Source organism: Rhinatrema bivittatum, chromosome 4 (genome assembly GCF_901001135.1).
Source record: "Rhinatrema bivittatum chromosome 4, aRhiBiv1.1, whole genome shotgun sequence".
Classification (NCBI taxonomy): domain Eukaryota; kingdom Metazoa; phylum Chordata; class Amphibia; order Gymnophiona; family Rhinatrematidae; genus Rhinatrema; species Rhinatrema bivittatum.
The window spans coordinates 152,355,232-152,378,586 of NC_042618.1; the positions used below are offsets into that span (position 1 = coordinate 152,355,232).

A 23,355-nucleotide genomic window follows, 5' to 3' on the forward strand; every position below is an offset into this window, starting at 1 on the left:
TTATTTACTTTTTCAGATAATAGAAAGACTAGGGGGTACTCCATGAAGTTAGCATGTAGCACATTTAAAACTAATCGGAGAAAGTTCTTTTTCACTCAGCGCACAATTAAACTCTGGAATTTGTTGCCAGAGGATGTGGTTAGTGCAGTTAGTGTAGCTGTGTTTAAAAAAGGATTGGATAAGTTCTTGGAGGAGAAGTCCATTACCTGCTATTAAGTTGACTTAGAAAATAGCCACTGGTATTACTAGCAACAGTAACATGGAATAGACTTAGTTTTTGGGTACTTGCCAGGTTCTTATGGCCTGGATTGGCCACTGTTGGAAACAGGATGCTGGGCTTGATGGACCCTTGGTCTGATCCAGTATGGCATGAATCTTATGTTCTTGTTCCAGGGACTGTATCAATGTCCTGCATGGCACCACTATTTCTTTCTGATTTGGTTGTAGTTGCTGGGTCCTCCTGAGGGGAAAACTCTTGCTAGACCGGCAAAGGAAACAGGGCCTGAGGCCTCACATACAATTATTTCAGTGCTTGCACCATTGGACGAAGGCTGAGCGCCTAGGGCCCTGTCCCCCAGTAGATGACACTGAAGATGAGGGCGCCTATGACCCCTGGAGGGATGTCTCATCTGTGGTCTTTTATGATGCTTCTGATGGTCTCTCCTCAGATCCATTTCCTCCAGAGGAGCAACGTAAGTCCTAGCCAGAGGTCCCCTCCTTCACAGAGTTTGTCCAGTTGATGGCAGAAGCCATTCTGTTTCAGTTAATGACTGACAAGGATACTAGACACAAAATGCTCAATATCCTCCAGGTCTGGAGCCTCCCAAAAAGATCGTGGCAGTCCCAGTGCACGAGATCTTGTGGAGTTGCTGTTGAGAATGTGGGAATACTCCCTCATAATGCCTCTTGTGAACAGGAAAGTAGATGCGAACTATCTCATTCAGAAGGCTCTCAGATTTGACAAGCATGAGCTGCCCCACCAATTTGCGGTAGTCTAATCTGTTCTCAAGAAGGCCAAGTGTTCTTGGACCCATTCCTTGGTGCCCTCCCCAGGAAAGGATCACAAAGCAATTGCCCGCATAACTGCCTACAGAGCCAATATATGCGGGACATCTGGAAGTAGATACAGGATATTGCTGAGCAACTGCTTCAACAGCAGCAAGACACATTCCTGTGACTGGTGCATAAGGGCTTGGAGTGCAGAAAACACGAAGTCCACTTAACCTACGATGTTTTCGAAACGGCATTGAGGGTCTCTGCAGTGGGAATCTGCGCCCACAGACTTGCCTGGCTGCGGGCCTCTGATCTCAGACCCGGAGGTGTAGGAGGAACTCTCTGATGTGCCATGCACTGAAGAGAATCTTTTCAGAGATGAGGTTAAGGATGTGCTGGCCCAAATCAGGGACCACCATGTGATCCTTCAGCAGCTCTCCACCAGCAATTCTGGTCCTGTCCTTCTCATCCAGGAGGTCGTAAAGGTCTGGGCCGAGAAAGTGCTATCCTCCACCACCTTAGGTCCCATCAATCCCTGAAGCCCCAACTGGCATCTCAGTCAACTTCATCACTCCATCCTGGGTTGGGAAGCTCATGTAAATGCGCTCAGCTCTCAGGGCCTCTGGTCCATCCAGAACGTCTTAATCAAATCAATTTCCTGGAGCTCAGTCAATCAGGTATGCACTATGTGTTTTCAGAGCTCGGCCATCCAACAGAATTGTCCTGATCCAAACAGACAACCAGGTAGCGCTGTGATATGTAAACAAGCAGGGAGGAACAGGATCGTACCTCCTGTGCCAGGAAACAATCCAGATCTGGTTGTGGGTCCTATCCCATGGGATGGTGCTCAGGGCTACATACCTGACCGGAATGGAGAATGTGATAGTGGACAGAGTCAGTCACACCTTCAAGACCCCACGAATGGTGGTCTGGACCCTCTGCCTCTGGGGAACCCCAGATGTGGATTTTTTTTGCAACACCTTGGAACAGGAAGATTCCTCGGGTCTGCTCCCTGTACAGGACATGCAGAAAAACAGCCTCAGATGCTCTTGTCCGGCATTGGGGCATGGGTCTCCTGTTTGCATATCTTCCAGCTCCACTGGTAGAGAAGACTCTCTTGAAGTTTTGCGAGGACAAAAGGACTATTATCTTCATAGCCCTTTATTGGCCGAGACAGGTCTGGTTTCCACTCCTCAGGGAGATGTCCCTTTGGAAACTAATCAGACTGGGGAGTTGCCCAGATCTCATCACACAGGATCAAGGCTGGTTGTGACATTTCAACCTCCAGTCCTGATGCTTCATAGCCTGGATGTTGAGAGGTTAATATTGCAAACGCTCAATCTCTCAGATGATGTGTCTCCGGATCCAGGTGGCTTCCAGAAAGCCTTTCAATAGAAAGTCCTAAAGACTGAAGTAGAGGAGATGTTCCATGTGGTGTGAGCAGAAAGTCCTAGATCAGTTTTCCTGCTCCACACAAAAGCTACTTGATTATTTCTACACCTATTGTAGGCTGGCTTGAAGACCAGCACCATTAGAGTTCATTTAAATGCAATTGGCACATGCCACTGTGTGGTAGATGGTATGTCCATTTCTGTACAGCCTATAGTTGTATGTTTCATGACTGGCCTGTTTCAGTTGAAGCCTCCCTTAATGCCTCCCACTGTACCTTGGAACCTTAAGGTGGTCTTAGCTCAGCTGATGAAAGCTCCTTTTGAGCTGCTATGCTCCTGTGACCTGAACTGGAAGGTCATGTTTTTTGTGGTGGTCACTTTAGTATGCAGGGTCAGTGAGCTCCAGGCCTTAGTGACTTATCCACTGTTTTCTATGATAGGACGGTCTTGCGTACGCACCCTAAGTTCCTGCCTAAGGTGGTGTCGGACTTCCATCTTAACCAGACCATTGTCCTACCAACATTCTTTCCCTGGCCATATTTGCACCAAGGTGAACAAGCCCTATTCGGTTTGGACTGCAAAAGAGCCTTAGCCTTCTATCTGGAGAGGACAGAAGCCCTTTGACAGTCCACCAAACGTTTTGCTGCTTTTAATAAGAATGAGTTGGAGATTGCCATTGCCAAACAGACACTTTCTAACTGGCTGGCAGACTGCATCTTGGGGGATCATGTCAAATTTACTCTGATCAAGCCATGGCAGCGTCGGTGGCCCACTTGTGAGCAGTTCCCATGCAGGAAGTCTGCAGAGCTGCGATGAGTTCTCTCCACAAGTTTACGTTGTATTATTTTTTTGATATTGATGGCTGACGCTACAGTAGATTTGGCCAATCTGTCCTTTGGAACTTGTTTGAGGTGTAGAATCCAACTCTGTTCCTGCCTAGGGGTAGTTGTTTGTGTTCAGGCTGCACCCCTGTTAACAAAACTAGTTTGTGCTCGTTGGCACCTATTTTGATGTTTTGTTGGTCCCCTTTTATGTTGGGGGGCAGCCTGTAACTAGGAATTTACCCACGTGTGAGGACTGCCATCCTGCCTGTCTTTGGAAAAAGAGTTGCTTACCTGTAACAGGTGTTCTGTGAGGAGAGCTAGATGTCAGTCCTCACGAAACCCACCCGCTACACCACGGAGTTGGGTTTCCAATGTGTGGAAACCCTTCTCGTTATTTTATTTTATCCTTGAATTCTATGTTATAAGACTGAAGGGGGACGACCCCCCCCCCCCCCCCATGGACATGTGGTATACTTCATGCTGCGCATACTTGAAGAGGCTCAGTCAAAGTTCCAGAAACTTTGATATGTATTCTGTGGTGGGCTCATCCGATGTCACCCATGTGTGAGGACTGACATCCTGCTGTCCTTCGAGAACACCTGTTACAGATAAGCAACTTTGCTTTCCCCATAAACAGCAGGATGAATTAGCCATGCTTAATACCCACCCACCTCCCTGGAGAGTCTACTACTCAGTTAATGTTCAGCTCTACAGTCAACTGAGGAACTCATCAGGAAGTGCCTGCATGGGAATTCGCACATATGCTCAGTCGAGCAAAAGATCTATGAGGTGGGAGAGAAGGGTTTGTTCTGTACTGTTGGAGGACGCCTGTGTGTAATGGCTAATTCATCCTGCTGTCTACAGAGAACCCAGTTTATGGTAAGCAAACTTGCTTTTTTTTTTTCTAGTTACCAAGTACAGTTTGTCTTAAAGCCTAATATTTCAGAGAGCAATGCTTTTGTTCATTATTATGCAGTATTTTGTAAATGTCCTATCATTGAACATGTTTGATCATCTTGAAACTGAAGACAAAATATTTGTTTACTAAGGATTTAGGAGGAGAAAAAGAAATGTAATTTATTTTTTATTTTATTTTTATTCCAGGCTCGGATAGCATTTTTACAAGGAGAGAGAAAGGGTCAAGAAAATTTGAAGAAGGATTTAGTAAGAAGAATAAAAATGTTAGAATATGCATTAAAACAAGAAAGGTAAGTATGCTAATTTAGTATTAGTTTTGTTGGTACAATTTCTTCTAGAAATGAAATAAGGAAAGATAATTTGCCTTAAATTTCACTGCCACTCAGTTCTATGGTGTTAGTAACATAGTAAATGTCAAGGGCCGAACTCAGGGGGGCAGTGATAGGGACATGTTTATAAATGACTAGACAAGCAGGCATCTATCTGATAGGGATGTTCAAGCAAAAATGTGTTTGGTGGGGTTTTTTTTTTTTGCATGTGATAGGGATGTGTTAATTTTTCTTTTGGTTCATTTAATGTTTCTTTCAGTTCATTTGCCAAAGGAACTTTTCGGAGGCCATACTGTTGTGCTAGCTCCAAGAAAGATAGAAATTGGCCTGACTTGAGGATTATGCAATCCAGCTGTGAATCTCCTTTTTTTTTTTTCCCCAATCCTGTTTCGTATTAGGAAAGGAATGAAAAATAAACAGAGAATGATATAAGGCAGGGATGGCCAACTCTAGTTTTCAAGAGCCACAAACAGACCTGGTTTTGAGGATATACACAATATGCATGAGAGAGATTTGCATGAAACGGAGGCAGTGAATTCATATCTCGTGCATATTCACGGATATCCTGAAAATCAGGCCTGTTTGTGGCTCTTGAAGACTGGAGTTGGCCACCCCTCATATAATGCCTCTGCATTGATCCAGAATGCGACCATACCTTGAGTATTGTATATAGTTTTGTTCACCACATTTTTTAACAAAGATATAGCAGTCAGTTGCATCGCTAAATGACAGAGGTAAAAGGAGTGGTCAAGAGAGGACAAAGAAATAACAGAAAGTCTAAACGAATTCTTTGCCTGTGTCATTACTGAGGAGGATACCAGGCTTATTTCCACATCGAAACATTTTTTTGATGGTGATAACACTGAGAAACTGGATGGAAATACTGTGAAACTAGAGGATGTAATAAAACTCAGATTGACAGACTCAACAATAACAACTCACTGGGACTGGATGATATTCACCCCAGAGTTCTGAAGAAACTCAAAAATGAAATTGCAAGACCCTGGAAGACTAAGATGGCTGCCATCTGAGAAGCTGGGCTGGAGCTCTCTCTGTTCGTCGGTTTCTCCTTCTTTTACCATATGCCTCATACCAAGAGGAAAGCCAAGTTGAGGGAATCTATCCAGGCTTCTCATTCAACTGGCCTCTTCCAATCTCGGATTGAGTGCTCCTTTCCCCTGACATCAAGAACGCTGGTGATGGCCCTTGCGGATACCAACGGGGAGCGAATGCCAATGCTGCGGGTCAAAGAAAACATCGCTGAGGCCTGGCACACCTACCACGCCTTCTCTTCCTTTCAGCAAGATGCCTGTAGAAGTAAATCAGAGTCCAATAAGCTCCATTGTAAATCGGGCTATTCTGGTGCCTTGGGGGCACCACTACAGTGGCTGTTGCTGACAGTTTTGCAGAGGGGTTAGATAGAAGTGCATTTTCTACCCCTATTCAGGGAACTGCACCTAACATTCCCCCAATGCAGAATTTACCAACGCTACTTGGAGGAGACTGGGCTATTAACAAGCTATTAATAACTCTTTTCTGAGCAAAGGTGGATTGGATACAGAGAATTGTTTGGCTCCAAAGGTTACTTTAACTAAGCGCCCAGTCATTACACTGGATGCTGTTTGGTTTCTATAGAAGCCTCTATTTCCTCTTTGACAAAGATTTCTTTGGATACCAACCAGCATGTGTCAATTATTGACAAATTGGTTTCCTCACAAGGGGGTAAGATTGAAGCTTTGGAGTCACATGTGTCTGCCGTTGAAAAGACACAAAATGCCTTGGTTCAGTCTGATTTAATCCAATCTAAAAAACTTGAAGATATTGAAAACGCTATGAGAAGTTTGAACTTGAGAGTTCTTAATTTTCTAGTTATTAAATTGATTTCACCTATGGAACTTTTCAAGAACTATATTTCACAAGTTCTCAAGATTTCCAAGGAGGCAATGCCTGTTATTACCAAAGCTTATTATTTGCTACAGCAGTTTGCGGACACTTGCGAAGACCAAGAACAGGACCCTTCCTTAAACAGATTTTCTTGAGTCTTCACAAGATGTTCTAATATCCAAAAGGGGAATTTTATTGGTCTCATTCACTTTTTGGAATGATAGAAATGCCGTTCTTAGATTTTTTATTTTTTTTTTTCATAACAGATCATTGCTGTTTTATGGTTAGAAGTTGTGGATATTTCCTGATTTAACTAGGGTAACCCAGGATCATAGGAAGAAATTCCTTTCCATGAGACCTGAGGTTCTGTCATTAGGTGCACAGTTTACCTTGAGATATCTATGTAAATGTTTTGTAAAACATCTTAATATTAATTATCTTTATTTTGAACCTTCTCAACTGCGACTGTACTTGAATTCATATGTCCAAGAAACTAGTTAAAATGGTATGGTAATTTGGAAATGATGATGTCTGGTACGCTTCTCTATTTCCTTTTTCCTATTTCAGAGTTTATCACTCCTTTTTTTTTTTTCTTGGTCTCCCTCTTTTCATATAAATATTTTGAGAAATGTGCGGAAATGATTACCTTTATTTTCATATGTTAATATGATGTCAGTATGATGTTAATCACTTGTCTGTTATATGGCAGCACTCTCAATTTTTTTCTGGTATAAGAATTCTTGTTTAATTTTGTAAAATTCATAAATAAAAAAAAATGAAATTGCAAACCTGTTTCAATTGCAACTTATCATTTAAAACAGCCCCAGTGCCAGGTAACCAGTATGATGCCAGTTTTTAAAAGGATGCCGGGGTGATCCAGGAAATAATAGATTGGTGAGCCTGACATTGATGCTGGGCAAAATAGTTGAAACTATTCTTAAAAACGAAATTAATGTCCACATAAATAGACATGGGTTAATGGGGGAGAGTCAACATGGGTTTTGCAAAAGGAAGTTTTGCCTTGCCAGTTTACTAAATTGTTTTGAGGGTGTAAATAAACATGCAGACAGAGGTGAGCCAATTGATATAGTTTATTTGAATTTTCAGAAGGCATTTGACAGTCTTTCATGAAAGACTTCTTAGATCATGGGATCGGAGGCAGTGGCCTATTATGGATTGAAAACTGCATAAAAGACAGGAAACAGTGGGTAGGACTAAATGGTCAGTTTTTCAAATAGAGAAAGGTCGTTAATGGAATACCCCATGTGTCTGTATTGGGGCCTGTGCTATTAGCATATTCATAAGTGATCTGAAGAAAAGAACGAGTGAGATGCCCATGGTATATCTCTGTATACTTGCAGGGAGGGATATGCCATGTTTTTTCCACTTATTTTCTCCATTCTATGGTCAATACTGCCTTAGTTTTTCTACTTCTCTAGATTGCCCAAAGGGTCTTCCTGCTTCCCTTGCAATCCTATGACAGGATAGATGAACCTATTCTGACAGGTGCTCTTCAGTGAGCTTCAGGCCTATCTCATCCCCCTCCTTGGAAGCTTTGGGATACAGGTCTGTTTCGGGGATTGTCTCTCATCCCCTGAAACCCTTGATGCTTTCCTGTGCGGTTTGATGCTTCGGCATGCAGTGTCTGTCCCAGGCCTTGACGTGGTTCACTGCTTGTTCTTTCAAGCATTGCTTGGGTTTCTTCTGCCCATTCGGCCTATCAGCCAAACCTGGGCACTCGTCTCAGATACATTCGATCCTTTGGATGTCAGTGGATGACAGTTTTTTCTGGAGGGCTCTCGGGGCCCCAGTTTCTTTTTCAGTTGGTTTTTTTTCACACAGAAACTGTTGCAGTTTTCATCCAAAAGTCTCTCTTGTTTACATCTCTGGGTCCTCCTTGTATTCAGGAGGATCTAGATCCACTGTTTTTGTCGGGGTTTACTTATCAGGTGCCCTGCTGTACTGTGTTCCGTGATGCAGAGTTTGCTTCTGCTTGCACTAGCATCACTTCTCTGCCTCAGGCATCCCTTGAAAGCATGAGGGTTTGTGTCAGTCTTTTCTATGGCTTTTTTTTTGTAGAACCCAAGTCTTCTCCAGCCTGCATCCCTGGTGGATCGGCTGCCTCTCAGACAAAGGAGGTAGGTAGAGCTCCAACACTATGCGATTTCCCACTTTGTCTTGCTTGGACAGCCTAGAGCTAGGGATCCACCCATGTGTGAGGACTACTATCCTGCTTGTCCTAGGAGAAAGCAGAATTGCTTACCTGTTAACAGGTGTTCTCCTAGGACAGCAGGATGTTAGTCCTCATGATACCCTCCTGCCTCCCCTGTAAGTTGGTTTCTCCATGTATTAGCTATATCATGGACTGAGGAACTCTGCCTAGGGGCAGGGTGATGACTACAGTTGCGCATGCTCAGTAGGGCATACTGAAAGCTCTAGATTCTTTGAGATCAAAGTTCTGTGCCGGGCTCCATTCGATGGTATTACCCATGTGTGAGGATTAATATCCTGCTGTCCGAGGAGAAACGCCTGTTACAAGTAAGCAACTTTGCTTTACTTTTTCAGATAATACAAGCACTAGGGGGCACTCCATGAAGTTAGCAAGTAGCACCTTTAAAACAGAATTCTTTTTCACTCAACGCACAATCAGGCTCTGGAATTCATTACCATATGATGTGGTTAAGGCAACTAGTGTAACTGGGATTAAAAAAGGTTTGGATAATAACTGGAGAAGTCCATAAACTGGTTTTAATAAATAAGGAATAGCCACTGCTTGATGCTGGCATTAGTAGCATGGAGTCTATTTAATGTTTGGGTACTGGGTATGGACCAGGTACTTGTGACTTGGATTGGCCAATGTTGGAGACAGGATACTGGGCTTGATGGACCCTTGGTCTGGTCCAGTATGGCATATTTTGTTATGTTCTTAAGCCAGTGATGGCTAACTATGACACGCGTGTCAGAGGTGACACACCGAGATGTTTTTGCTGACACACGTGGCACAGTGCCCTTCACTAACGGTGGTAAGATGGCGCCGTTCGTGCCGCACTTTCAGTAGGAGAGTTGCCCCGCCTCCGGATGCTGTCAGGCAGTGAAGACAGAGCAGCAAGCAGACAGTGTCAGCATCCGGAGGCGGGGCAACCCTCCTACTGAGAGCGCGGCACGAACAGCGCCATCTTACCTCCGTTTAGTGAAGGCAGTGAAGCCAGAGCTCCCATCCGCAGACTTGCACCCAGGCAGCTTGAAACACTGGAACATTTGCCCTGTAAGCGGCAGAAGGCTCCTGGGGGATAGGAGAGTCATCTCAGGAGTGTGTGCTCCTTACACACATGCCATTATCTTAAAGCAGGTACCAAAATCTACCCTGATGGAGAACCTGAAAAATAAAAAACCAAGATTAAATAAAGGAAGTGGTAGTAGCAGTAGCCGACCCTTTCAGGAGATATGATCCGAGATGTATGGCATTATTGACAGAAACGGCAGATCATTTTGCGTACTGTGTAACGAAGCGGTAGGAAGCAGAACGTGGAATATAAATAGACATTTTGAAACTAACCATTCCCAGCTATTGAAAAAAAGTGAAGGTGAAAGGAAGGAATACATTTCTAGGCAGCTACACCTCTATAAGAGTCAATCAAATTCCATCCTTAAATTTGTAAGAGGCTCTACAAATTTAACATCTGCAAGTTTCAGCATTGCTCACTCCATAGGTCAGCATGGAAAAGCCCTCAGTGAAGGAGAATTATTAAAGAAACTCTTCTAAGATGTGCACCAGTTCTATTTCACGATATTCAGAATAAAGATGCAATTATTAAGTGAATGAGTTACCACTCAGTAGAAATGTCATGAAAGACAGAATAATGAGACTGAGCAAAAACATACAGCATCAGTTAAAAAGAGACTTAAATAATTATAAATATTTTTCGATCTCTCTTGATGAAACTACTGATGTCACATAAAATGCTCAGTTGGCCATTATTGGTCGATATTCTGATGATCTCACAATTAGAGAAGAGTTGATAAAGTTAGAATCAGTGCCAATAAGTACATCAGGAAGCGAAATATGTAAGGTTGTTATACAAACATTCCGTGACCTAAGCATTGATAATCTCTAAAGTTGTGTCAGTGACGACAGATGGGGCACCCAACATGGTGGGGGAAAAATGGGATTTGTAAAATTGTTTATGGAAGCTATTGGACATCCAGTTGTGCCTTTTCATTGTTATTATCCATCAGGAGGCGTTATGTGCCAAGGCAGGATTCACCGAATTAAATGACTTAATGTCAGTTGTAACAAAAATAGTGAATCTAATAGATGCTCGACCCCTTCACAAGCGAGAATTTTCTGCACTTTTAATGAAAGTTGATTCAACCTACAGTGGACTGCTGATGTTCAATAATGTGAGATGGGTGAGCCGAGGAAAAGTTCTGGAGCGGTTTGTGGCGTGCTTAGCAGAAATTAAGGTATTTCTTGAGGATAAGGATCTGGGAAACTTTCCTCAGCTCAATGATCATAAGTGGGTCAACACACTGATGTTTTTTACAGATCTCTCTGTTCATATTAATGAACTGAACTTAGTTACAAGGTTTTGGCAAAAGTATTGACGTTATGTTTGGATACATAAAAGCTTTTGCAAGTAAACTTAAAATTTTCAAGCAAGATGTAGAAACTAAAACTTATAAGTATTTTCCTCGAGTAACAAAGTATTTTGAGAAGGCCAGCGCAACTGTACAAAATGAAATGGAGCTCTTGCATATAAAGTACCAGTATATTTTAAACTTGTTACTTGACCAGTTCGGTGAAAGATTTAATCAATTTAGAAGCCTGGAACAGACAATGAAAATAATTAAGTATCCGGATGCAGTAGTCTACAGTAGTTTGGAATTAAATGGTTTCCAATGGATGCAAATTGATGATTTGGAGACGCAACTTGCAAAATTTCAAGACAGCATCTGGGCTCAGGTATTTGTTGACTTGAGGTCAAAGCTTGAGAATCTGGAAAGGTATCGCTTGGAGAATGAAGAGGAATGCCAATACGAACAGGAAATTTGGAGTGCTTGGAACTGATTACCGGACACTTTTAGCACTCTGAATAATCTAGCAATGGCTTTGCTCACAATTTTCCCTCTACGTACTTTTGTGAGACCTTATTCTCAGAGTTAAATAATATGAAAACCAATAAAAGAAACAGACTGACAGATGAAGTTAGTAGCGCTTGCTTGGGCTTGAAGTGTACGAAATACCAAGGTACCTTCAACTGAAGATTAACCAATGAAATTCAGCAACAAAAAAGTCACTAAGCAGGTAAGGTAAAGTATTATTTGTTTTTGCTTTATTAATAAATACAGTGCATATATTAAAATAACTATTTAGAGCTACAAATTATAACTTGTTATTAGAGCTACAAATATCACAAAAATATGGATTTTTCTAGAAGTGACATACCACCCAAGTTATGCTCGGTTTTTTTTTTACGAATTTTGACACACCGAGCTCAAAAGGTTGGCCATCACTGTCTTAAGCAAACCTGGAACTTGTGATGCGTATGGAAGGAGGGGAGAGGCTGGCGCTGACCCCCAGCCCTTATATTGTTTAATTTTTTTTTTTCAATTTGGGCTCTTTGGGGAGGAGGACGCAGCAGGGTCTAACCATGAAGTTTGGATTGAGGGAGGAAGGTGGGGGGGATTTAGTTGGGGCCTGTAGGCCTGCATTTTGTGTGTGTGTGGGGGGGGGGGGTGTTCCCACTAGGTTTGCCGCTCAATTGAAGCAGGTCTAACTTTATCTGGCTAACCTGGCCAGATATACTCTATATTCAGCTAGGTTAACTGGATATCTCAGTCCCTCCCCAGAACGCACTCAAAATGCCTCTTTTTTAAAACGGCTAATTATAGCTGCCTATGCTATTTAGTCAGATAACTGTTAGGTTATCTGTCTAAATGGCTTTTGAATATCAACCCCAAAGTAGATAAGGCAATGTTGACACATGGTATTAAGGGAACTTATAGATATGTTAGATTTTTGGTTGAATCAGTCCTGTGGGTGGAGTTCAGTTAAGAGCCTTAGTGTAGTATCTATTACGGCTCTTTTTTGCATAGTACCAATGATTTCAACTGTAACTCTTTTTTTTTGCCCAAATCTTCTTTTGCTGCAGATATTTGGCAAAACATAAAGATTCTAGGGATGTGCATTTGTTTGCAAAGCATTGGCAATCCGCAACGTATACGTCCCTATTTGTTGTATTCGTGGGTTCGCGAAACGTATCACGATCCCTCATGAATACAAACACATAATTAGTTTCATTCTTTTGGCTCGCAGTGATTTCTTAGCAGCCATTTGAAATAGGAGAAGGCCATGTGGGAGTATCCATAGCAAAAAACCAGCCCTTTCCTGTGAGTCAAAAGTGACCTCACAGCCCTGTCATAGAGTGGGTCAGACAGGTTGGCAAGGAGACCAGAATGTAACCTATCAGAGCTAAGCATTTTTCTAATGTGGCCAATTGCCGCTCTCACTCAGTGCTCTGTGACGCTATTCATGATGACGCAGCACTATTTATACGTTTAGTATGTGGCGTGCCACGCACTTTCTTGGCGGGGATGGTCTGGGGAGGTGGTCCAGGGAGGTGGCTGAACTCAAAGCTAGTTTGAGTGTCTCAAATCTGTATTCAATTGCTAGCTACTTCGATAGAAAAAGATATTTATTTGTTCGATTTGGCTGCATTGCCAGCTAGCCCTGTTTTGTTTTGGTTTTTTTTACCGCACTTTTTTAAATTGATCTGAGACGGTCTCTCTGTGCCACTGAGAGAAGCTGCTAGCACTAGCAGTGGCATTTTGCTGCTTATTTTACCTCCTGGGGTAGGTTGCAAGCAGCATTTGGGTGTTGTGGGTGGGAGATATATTGAATTTCTAGCTAGTTTGATAGAATTGTCATTGAAAAAGATATTTCATCGATTTTGCTGCTGTGCCATTAGTGCACATCAAGGCAACTGTGCCTGTGAGCAGCCAGTTCTGCAGACTCACATATATTGGGACAGCGGTGGTCTCTGAAGCCAAATCCCCAGTAGGCCTCTTTTGTAGTTACAAGTTTGTTGTGTGCACATACATCACATTAGTGCACATCAAGGCACTGTGCCTCTGGGCAGCCAGTTTTGCAGACTCACGTTTATTGGGACAGCGGTGGTCTCTGAAGCCAAATCCCCAGTGGGCTTCTTTTGGAAATAATTCTTTTAATTGAAATACCTAGAAGGCAGTGACATTAAATCCATAATGTCAGGGAAAGCTAGACGTGGTCGAGTGATTGGGACTGACAGAGGAGGCAATTCAAAAGGCAGTGCCAGTCCCCCCATTAAAGTTAAAAAGGGACCTGTTCCAATCTAAAATCTCTGGAGGGGCAGGCAATTCCATCCAGAAAAAAATGAAATTTAAAGATGATGCATCGCCACCACCTGTTTCTGACCCTGTAGTTTTGGAGCTGAGGGAAGGGGAGGCCGAGTCATGCCAGACAAAATGGCGACACCCAAAAGCAGCCATGTGACCGCAGACTCGACTTAGCGTTGACAATGTAGCGCAGGCACTGTTTGCTTCTGATTCCGATGAATAATCATCTTATGTGGGATTCTCATCATCAGAAATGGAAGAAGTAATAGCTGACGAAGGTTTAGGAGGATTCGTTGGTCCTGTCTTAGCCTCCACTTCAGTGCTGCAGGGGAGAGATGAAACTGATGATGATGAGGAAGAAGAGCAGTCAGCACAGGCACAGAGTGTGACTGATGCCCCTGGCATTGCTTCTCAGGGTGCACCCACTACTTCAGCTCCAGTGCCAGCATCCACCCCGAAGGCTATAGAGAGGGGATCACGAAAGACATCTGCAATCTGGAACCACTTTAAAGAGACTGAGGACCCACGTTTTGCTCAGTGTAATTACTGTGCCAGGGCTATTAGAGGCAAGCAAATGGGACATCTATCTAATTTTGGCATTACGCCTCACAAGCGTCTCATTCAAGACATTGCCACCTGGTGGAATTCCACCTTTATGATGCTGCAGAGGTTAGTGGAGCTGCAGACACCCCTTCATGAACTTTCTGGTTCAAAGGACATAGGTGTGCAGAATCCTGTATGGCATCCATGATTGGTTAATCATGAGTCAGCTGGTAAAAATCCTGCAGCCCTTCAAGGATGCCACGGAGGAGCTGAGTTCCAGAAGTGCCACCTTGGCTGACATCATCCCTATAATTAATTTTCTGGAGGAAAATTTGGAGGGCTTTAAACAGGAAGAGGGAATGACAGCAGAGGTGCTGCATTGTCTGGACATTTTGCAGGAGCAGGTGCAAGAGATTAGGGCCTTTAACAGAAGAGCACACACACATGCTTGCCACAGTCTGTGGTCCCCGTGTGAAAGGGAAACTCACCCTACAGTCCAATGGTCTCTCATTTGTGAAGGACCTGCTGTTAGCAAAAGTCCGTGATCAGGAGCGCCATAGGCAGAGACAGATTAGGCATGAAGCAGAGGAGGAAACAGCGGCGGGCACTTCAGAGAGTTGTGCTAGCCTAAGCATGAGCAGCACTCTGTCAGCAACAGCTGGTACCTCCTCTCCTCCACTTCAGTACGCCAAAGGCATGTTGCCCATAAAGATTCATCTTTTGTGCTATGGGCTAGAGAGAAAAGCAGCTGGCATGAGTGACTCTCAGCCCACCCAAGCAAAAGAGACCCCAACACAACTGTCAGTGACACTGTATCTCTCAGAGCCCACAGAGGACATGCAGACAGATCCACTGGCATATTGGGCACACAAGTCCACTGTCTGACCGCACCTAGCCAAAATGGCTCAGCAATATCTGTCATGTCCACCAACCAATGTGCCCGATGAATGTATTTTCAATGACAGGGGATATCATGAGCCCTCACCGCTCAAGGCTGGCACTAGAGTTGATGGAAATGCTACAGTAGTGTCAGACTTCCATCTTAATCAGTTAGTTGTCCTCCAAACATTTTCCCAGACCATATGTTTACAAAGGTGAACAAATATTACACAGTTTGGACCCCGAGAGAGGCTTAGCCTTCTATTTGGAGCAGACTAAAGCCCATAGAAAGTCCACACATCTTTTTAGTTTTTTGCACAAACAAGCTTGTGATTGTTGTTGTCCAACATACCCTCTCGAATTGGCTGGCAGATTGCATCTCCTGCTATGCTTAAGCCTGAGTCTGGTGATCCAGGTCAAGGCTCATAGTCAGAGCCATGGCAGTATTGGTAGCCCACCTAAGATTGGTCTTCATGGAGGAAATTTGTAAGGCTGCAATGTTGAGTTCTCTCTATACATTCACATAGCACTTTTGTTTTGTCAGGGACTCCTGACATGACAGTAGGTTTGGCCAGTCTGTACTGAGGAGGCAGTTTGTGGGGTAGGAACCAACTCTATCCCTCCTGGGAATGTTGGGGTTTTTTTTTTTCAGAATTGCCCTATATATAAAGATAGAAAATACAAAAACATGGCTTCTTGCCTCCAGAAACATTTTTGCCTGTTAGCACGGTTTAGGGGTTTAACCCTTTTTTGTTCCGGGCAGTCTGTAGCTAAAGGTTTCCTATGTGTACGCCATCCTGCTTGTGCTTGAAAAAAGCAGAGTTGATTACTTGTAACAGGTGTTCCCTGAGGACAGCAGAATGTCAGTCCTACAAAACCCTTCCACCTCTCCTTGGAGTTGGTTTTCCCAGTATAGATAAATTATATAAACTATCATATATAAAAGGGCAATACAGTCTTTCTCAGAGGTAAAATCACATTAGTTCTGTGCTTCACTGGCTGTCGGCTGTCTTTCGTATACAATATAAACTTGCTGTAACTATACACATCTTATTAAATAATATTTCTTCACCCTGGATTGCTGCCACCCTGAAATTGTACCCTTCCTCCTGGATGCTGAGATCCTCTAACCAGGCTCCACTTGATGTTTCCTCGATTAAAGTAACTCACCTCGATGAGAACAGAGAGCATGCATTTTCGACAACCCAACCTACGCTTTGGAATTCATGCCCTTCGGAAATGGGGGCAATCTCAAATGCTAAGTTTTTTTTTCAGATGGCATACAGTTCAACAGATTGACTTTTTAAATTTTATTTTAGTTTAATTTAACTGCCATCGCTTGCTAGGAAATGCTCTTGTTTAATTTAATTTTTTGTGTTTGTATTATTATGTATGTTTCATTCGTAGCCCACCCTGAACTACAGAAGGGGTGGATAAGAAATCTTTTAAATAAATCTGTATGCATAAAACTTCTGGGGATATTTCATTTTCCAAACAAAATATCTTATTTCATTAAAATACAAAATTTATAGGTGTATGGTATGCAGCATGTACCCAGTAGTGCATGCTCAAAATTTCTAGAAACTTTGATATCAAATTTCTGTGCTGAGCTCCACCTGATGTCACTCACCCGTTTATGAGGACTGACATCCTACTGTCTTTGGAGAACATCTGTTACAGGTAAGCTATTCTTGGAGATCCTGTTGATGATAATGAGAATGGTCAGATGTTCTAAGCATTTTTCCCATAGACACAGAATGGTAAAAATCCTTTAGTGGATTTGTTTCTTTTGTTACGCTTTTTAAATGTGTTTATTTATAATTTATTTGTACTTACATTTTAGGACAAAATACCATAAATTAAAATATGGCACAGAACTGAATCAAGGAGACTTGAAAATGCCAACTTTTGAACCAGGTAACAGTGCTTTTAACTTGAAAACAAACATCAAGTTCTTCTCCCCTCCCCCCCTCCCCCCACCCCCCACCCCCAATACCTTCTGACCCCACACTGAGCTGCTTTGACATGGCATTACTGCTTAACTAGATATCTCTCTTTAGATGATTTAATAACTTGTGGTATAGATAACATAGACAGATAAGAAAGTTTACCATGTACCGTTTGTTTTTTTTCTAAGATTATTGTACGAGTGCATTCATTTGAGCTACTACTTCATATGCAGATAAAGGTAGATTAATATTTGATTATCAGTTATATACAAGTTTAAATTTAACTCACCTAACAGGATTCAAAATATAATTTGAATGTTCATGTCTGTTATAATTACCTGAAAGTGATAATTGGAATCTGAGTATGCTATATCCAGATTTTCTTTTAAGGTGTAGTCCCTAAATTATTATGATAGCACTAATAGTGTCTTCCCCTGCTTAGTCAAAAGAATACTTTAAATTCCACACAAAGTATAATTGGCTGAAAAAAAATTAAATTTTAGAAAGTGATCATCATATTGCACCAAGATGTCCAAAATGTGATAATCATACATTCTACAACATCTTAAATTCCCTGTACTTACCCAGATCAGTCCAGACTCCTGGGTTTTGCCTCCCTTCTAGCAGATGGAGACAGAGAAAAACTTCGAGAGGGCCCCCTCTTAGACCGGTGTGCCACCTGCTTCTCTTCAGTATTTCTCTGGCTCCAGCAGATGGAGGTGGTGCAAAACCTGCGGTTCTGTACCCAGCTTTTTAAAAAAAAAAAAAGGGGGGGGGGAGGCGGAAGGAAATTCGGAAGAGAGGATTATCAAGTTGCGAGCTCAAGTCCAGAACCTGATGCTAATGCAAGTGCCCAGGGTCTGGGACTATTTATAGGTTCTTGGTTCCATGGCATCAACCTTGGAGCATGTCCCATGGTCCTTTGCTCACATGACACCTCTGCAGCGAGCGTTGCTATCCTGTTGAAATCCATTGTCGGAACAATTCTATCTCCAGCTCCTGCTTGGAAGTCGCCAGGTCCAATCTCCTTTGGTAGCTGACACCAGGTCACTTGGAGTGCAGTGTGGACCTCGAAGTACCTCAGTGGACGGTGGTGACCACCGAAGCCAGTCTCTCCGGCTGGGGAGCTGTATGCCAGTCTCAAGTGACACAGGGTCAATGGTCCGAGGAGGAGGCAAACTGATCAATCAGTCGTCTAGAGACGAGGGCGGTGAGACTGGCTTTGGAGAGCTTCCTTCCCCTTCTGGGCAACAAGGCAGTACGGGTCCTGTCGGACAATGTGACCATGGTGGCTTATATCAACCATCAAGGGGGAACCAAGAGCCATTCGGTAGCTCTGGAGGCGGAGATGTTGATGTCCTGGGCCGAACGTCACTTGACAATGCTGGCAGTCTCCCATATAGCGGAAACCTTCAACGTTCAGTCGGATTTTCACAGCAGTTAACAATTGGACCCCGGAGAATGGGAGTTAGCGGAGAGTGCCATGGACTTAATCTCCCGCAAGTGGGGTCAGCCGCATGTCGATCTCATGGCAACCTGCGGCAATGCCAAGTCAGAACGGTTCTTCAGTCACAGAAGAGAGCACAGAGCGGAGGGAGTTGATGCACTTGTTGTCCCTTGGCCTTAGAAGGTCCTCCTTTACGTGTTTCCTTCTTGGTCCTTGATCGGTAAAGTGATCAGGAGAATAGAACTTCATCTGGGCCGGGTGATCCTGGTGGCCGCGTCAGCCATGATTTGCGGACCTAATCAATCTGGCATTGGATGGACCTCTGCGGTTCGGTTGTTTCTCAAATCTCCTGCATCAAGGCCTGATACTTTTGGATCAAGCGGATTGCTTTTGTCTTGCAGCCTGGCTTTTGAGAGGAGGCATTTGAGAAAGAAAGGCTATCCGGAGGATGTCATTACCACTCTGTTACAAGCTCGGAAGCCCTCCACTTCCATGGCTTATATTCGGGTGTGGCGGGTCTTCAAGTCTTGGTGCAAGACACAGAATGTGGACCCTCACAGGGCCTGTTATTCAACTCATTGAGGGTTCAAGTGGTGGCCCTGGGATGCCTGACAGGCAAGGTTCATGGATCTTCCCTGGCAGCTCATCCGGATGTGATACGTTTTCTTCGGGGGGGGGGGGGGGAAGCATTTGCGTCCTCCGGTCCGTCGGGTGTGTCCTTCATGGAGTTTGAATCTGGTCCTTAGGGGCTTATGTGCAGCGCCATTCGAGCCACTTAAGAGAGCCACCTTGAAGGATCTGACGCTGAAAGCAGTATTTTTGGTGGCAATCTGTTCCGCCAGGAGGATTTCAGAGCTATAGGCTCTGTCCTGTAGAGAACCATTTTTGAGAATCTCTAACTTGGGAATCTCCTTGCATACGGTCCTGTCCTTTCTTCCGAAGGTAGTGTCATCTTGTCATCTCAGTCAGTTGGTGGAGCTTCCAGCCTTTTCTGATGAGTCCAGTTCTCCGCATGCCAGGGATTTAAAGAACCTGGACGTGAGAAGAGTTTATTGCGCTATTAGGAGGTTACCAACAATTTCTGACTGTCGGATCACCTTTTTGTATTGTGGCACGGTGCTAACAAGAGGCAGAAAGCTTCGATAGCGCGTTAGTTGAAGGAGGCGATTGCCTCTTCATATATATATATCATGGTCGCCCTGTCCCTGAGGGTTTGAAGGCTCATTCCATATGTTCACAAGCGACGTCCTGGGCGGAGTGACAATTAATTTCTCCTCAGGAGATTTTCTGGGCGGCTACTTGGAAATCTCTACACACCTTTGCCAGGCATTACCACCTAGATGTTCAGGATCCTGAAGCCTGTCCTTTTGGTGATCGGGTTCTCCGAGCGGGACTCTCGCAGTCTCACCCTGTCTAGGGAAGCTTTGGTACATCCCAGGTATCTGGACTGATCTGGGTACGTACAGGGAAAAGAAAATTGGTTCTTACCTGCTAATTTTTGTTCCTGTAGTACCACAGATCAGTCCAGATGCCCGCGCTCTGCAGAGATTGAGTTACTGGGTTTGGGTGTAACTAAGAATCCACTCGTCTAATATTTTCTATTGCTTGCCTGACTCGAGCATATGCAGTCTTGCAGTCTTAGCTGCCAAATTCAGTTGGTTGTTTGTCCTTCATCCTCTGCTCGTTTTGGGGTTGGGGGATATCATTCTTAAGTTCTTGGTTATTCAGTTGGTTTTTCTGCTTGGGTACTGATCAATACTGAAGAGAAGCAGGTGGCACACCGGTCTAAGAGGGGGCCCTCTCGAAGTTTTTCTCTGTCTCCATCTGCTGGAAGGGAGGCAAAACCCACGTATCTGGACTGATCTGTGGTACTACAGGAACGAAAATTAGGTAAAAACCAATTTTCCTGTATAATCATCGGTCAGACGTGTGCTAAAACTGTCTCTCCTTTATTTTAGATATTTTTCAAGTTGCAAAAAAAAAAAAAAAAGAAAAGAAAACCTGCCTTGGCAAAGTCCCATTAAATTCAAGACATGCAGTGGGATTTTGGCAAGATAAGTGACTTTTAAAAAAAAAAATTTTATGTGCCTCAGGAGAGTGGGAAGGAGGGGAGCCACAGTGCCACAGGAGTACTGGTGCACATCCCTAAAGCAAACAATAGCTGGCTCCTCTTGAGACCAGGAATTTCAAAATGTTTTGTCCTAGGCAGTTGCCTATGCCAAAATCCAGGCCTGAATATTTTTAATGGATTGACAGTTACCTCTGCTTAAAAGACAACTTTGTCATCCAGAGGTGATTGTGAACTTCCAAAACTAAAATTCAGCTGTCACATGATGCTAGAGAGGACACATTTTTTGGTGACCTGGCCTGACAGTACTTTAACTATTTGCTCAGGAAAGATGATGCTGAATAATTTTCATTTTGCAGTGGCTGAAAGAAGTGAAAGTTTGATGAACGTCATTGATTTAAAAGTTCCTTTCTAATGCTTTGCCTCAGAAGATCCTACGAGTCTTAATGGTCATGTGGCCACTCGTGAAAGCCAGATCAATCATTTTGATTCTTAGGGAATTTCCAGCATGCTTCTCCCTTTTGCTCCTAACTTACAAGCCGATACAGTAAAATGGGGCCGTGGTTACCCCGCTCCTAACCCGCTTTCTACTCACTTTCCGGCCGCGTTAGCCCTTCCTGCGATACACTATCCCCTTTAACCCATCCTCATCGCCTCTTTAAATCACCGGGTAACCCCTTCCGCACACGGCATGTATATTAGATGTAAACCATCGAATTAGCTATTCCCTCCCATACAGTAACGCGCACCCCGACTATTGCCTTTTTAACCTGGAGTTTAGCCGCGCGTTTAACCTGCTAATTTACCGCCTACCCCTACCCCTGCGTTAGAGGCAGGGGTAAGGGTAGACAGCAAACTTTCCCCCAAAAAGAAACCTAAAAACCTAAAATCCCCTGCTCCCGAAGCTACTCGATATGTTATCAACTTACTTTTTGTTGCTTTCAGCCCCTTCAACTTTCTCTGCCGTCCTCCGGAGGGGGCAGCCAGCGGCGAAAGCGGCTTGCAGCGGCCCCCCCCCCCCCGGTCCCGGTTCTCCTGGCTTTCGATGATGTTCCCGCAGGTACTCCATAAGAACATAAGAAAATGCCATACTGGGTCAGACCAAGGGTCCATCAAGCCCAGCATCCTGTTTCCAACAGTGGCCAATCCAGGCCATAAGAACCTGGCAAGTACCCAAAAACTAAGTCTATTCCATGTAACCATTGCTAATGGCAGTGGCTATTCTCTAAGTGAACTTAATAGCAGGTAATGGACTTCTCCTCCAAGAACTTATCCAATCCTTTTTTAAACACAGCTATACTAACTGCACGAACCACATTCTCTGGCAACAAATTCCAGAGTTTAATTGTGCGTTGAGTAAAAAAGAACTTTCTCCGATTAGTTTTAAATGTGCCCCATGCTAACTTCATGGAGTGTCCCCTAGTCTTTCTACTATCCGAAAGAGTAAATAACCGATTCACATCTACCCGTTCTAGACCTCTCATGATTTTAAACACCTCTATCATATCCCCCCTCAGTCGTCTCTTCTCCAAGCTGAAAAGTCCTAACCTCTTTAGTCTTTCCTCATAGGGGAGTTGTTCCATTCCCCTGATCATTTTGGTAGCCCTTCTCTGTACCTTCTCCATCGCAATTATATCTTTTTTGAGATGCGGCGACCAGAATTGTACACAGTATTCAAGGTGCGGTCTCACCATGACGGGCGCTCAAGCCAATGAAAGCACAGGGACGGCCGTGACGTCACGCCCGCCCGTCCCTGTGCTTTCATTGGCTTGAACGCCCGTCAATTTGGACGCTCAAGCCAATGAAAGCACAAGGACGGGCGGGCGTGACGTCTTTTTTTTTTTTTTTCCCCCTTGGCTGCACCCGCGCTCTTCTTTTAATTTCTTGGCCACTGGTCACGTGAGCGCTGGAGGCAGCACGCTGTCTCCGTTTATTTCCTGCTGCCACCTATCTGGGGTCCAGTTGTGGGCCGTGGTCTCCTTTCCCTTTCTTTGTCTGGCACCGGCCTGGGCTACAGAAGGAACCCGCAGTCTGTCACGTCACGGCCGTCTCTGTGCTTTCATTGGCATGAGCGCCCGTCAATTTGGGCGCCCATGCCAATGAAAGCACAGGGACGGCCATGACGTCACGCCCGCCCGTCCCTGTGCTTTCATTGGCTTGAGCACCCGTCAATTTGGACGCTCAAGCCAATGAAAGCACAGGGATGGGCGGGCGTGACGGTGCTCAAGCCCAGGAAAGTACGCTTCGCTTCGGTTTCAAGGCCGTAACTCAGCAGTCTTTTGGGGGGGGGGGGGGGGGAGGAGGGGGTAGCTGTCAGCCAGAAGTCGAGCTGGAGTACCTGCTAGAACATCATCGAGAGCCAGGAGAACCAGGACCAGGGGGGAGGGGGGACGACACCGCTGCAAGCCGCTTTCGCCGCCGGCTGCCCCCCATCCGGAGGATGGCAGAGAAGGCTGAAAGGGCTGAAAAACAACAAAAGGTAAGTTGGCACATGTCGAGCCGCTTCGGGAGGAGGGGATTTTAGGTTTTTAGGTTTTCATGGGTTAAAGTTGGGATCCACTTCCTGGTGCCTGTCATTTCAAATGTCATTTGAAATGACAGGTACCAGCGCACCCAGGATACTGTATAGGCGCTGTATTAAGCGCCTATACAGTAAAATCGGTTGCGCGGGCCTAACGATTCCCCTAATGCTTCGCAGACGCGGCTTGCATTTGCATGCCATTTCAATAGAGTATCGAGCGGTATGTGATCAGAAC

The 23,355-nt window shown here is 44.2% G+C and overlaps 1 protein-coding gene across 4 annotated transcripts in view; it reads left to right on the forward strand.

The window, feature by feature from the left end:
• Positions 1–23,355, forward strand: part of STRN3 (striatin 3) — a 349,837-nt gene that overhangs the window by 50,741 nt on the left and 275,741 nt on the right. For all 4 annotated transcript variants that reach the window (XM_029598990.1, XM_029598988.1, XM_029598991.1 and 1 more), the window contains exons 2-3: positions 4,313–4,416; positions 16,979–17,052. In XM_029598990.1, coding sequence (XP_029454850.1) covers positions 4,313–4,416; positions 16,979–17,052 — 178 coding nt within the window. The remainder of the gene's footprint in view (positions 1–4,312; positions 4,417–16,978; positions 17,053–23,355) is intronic.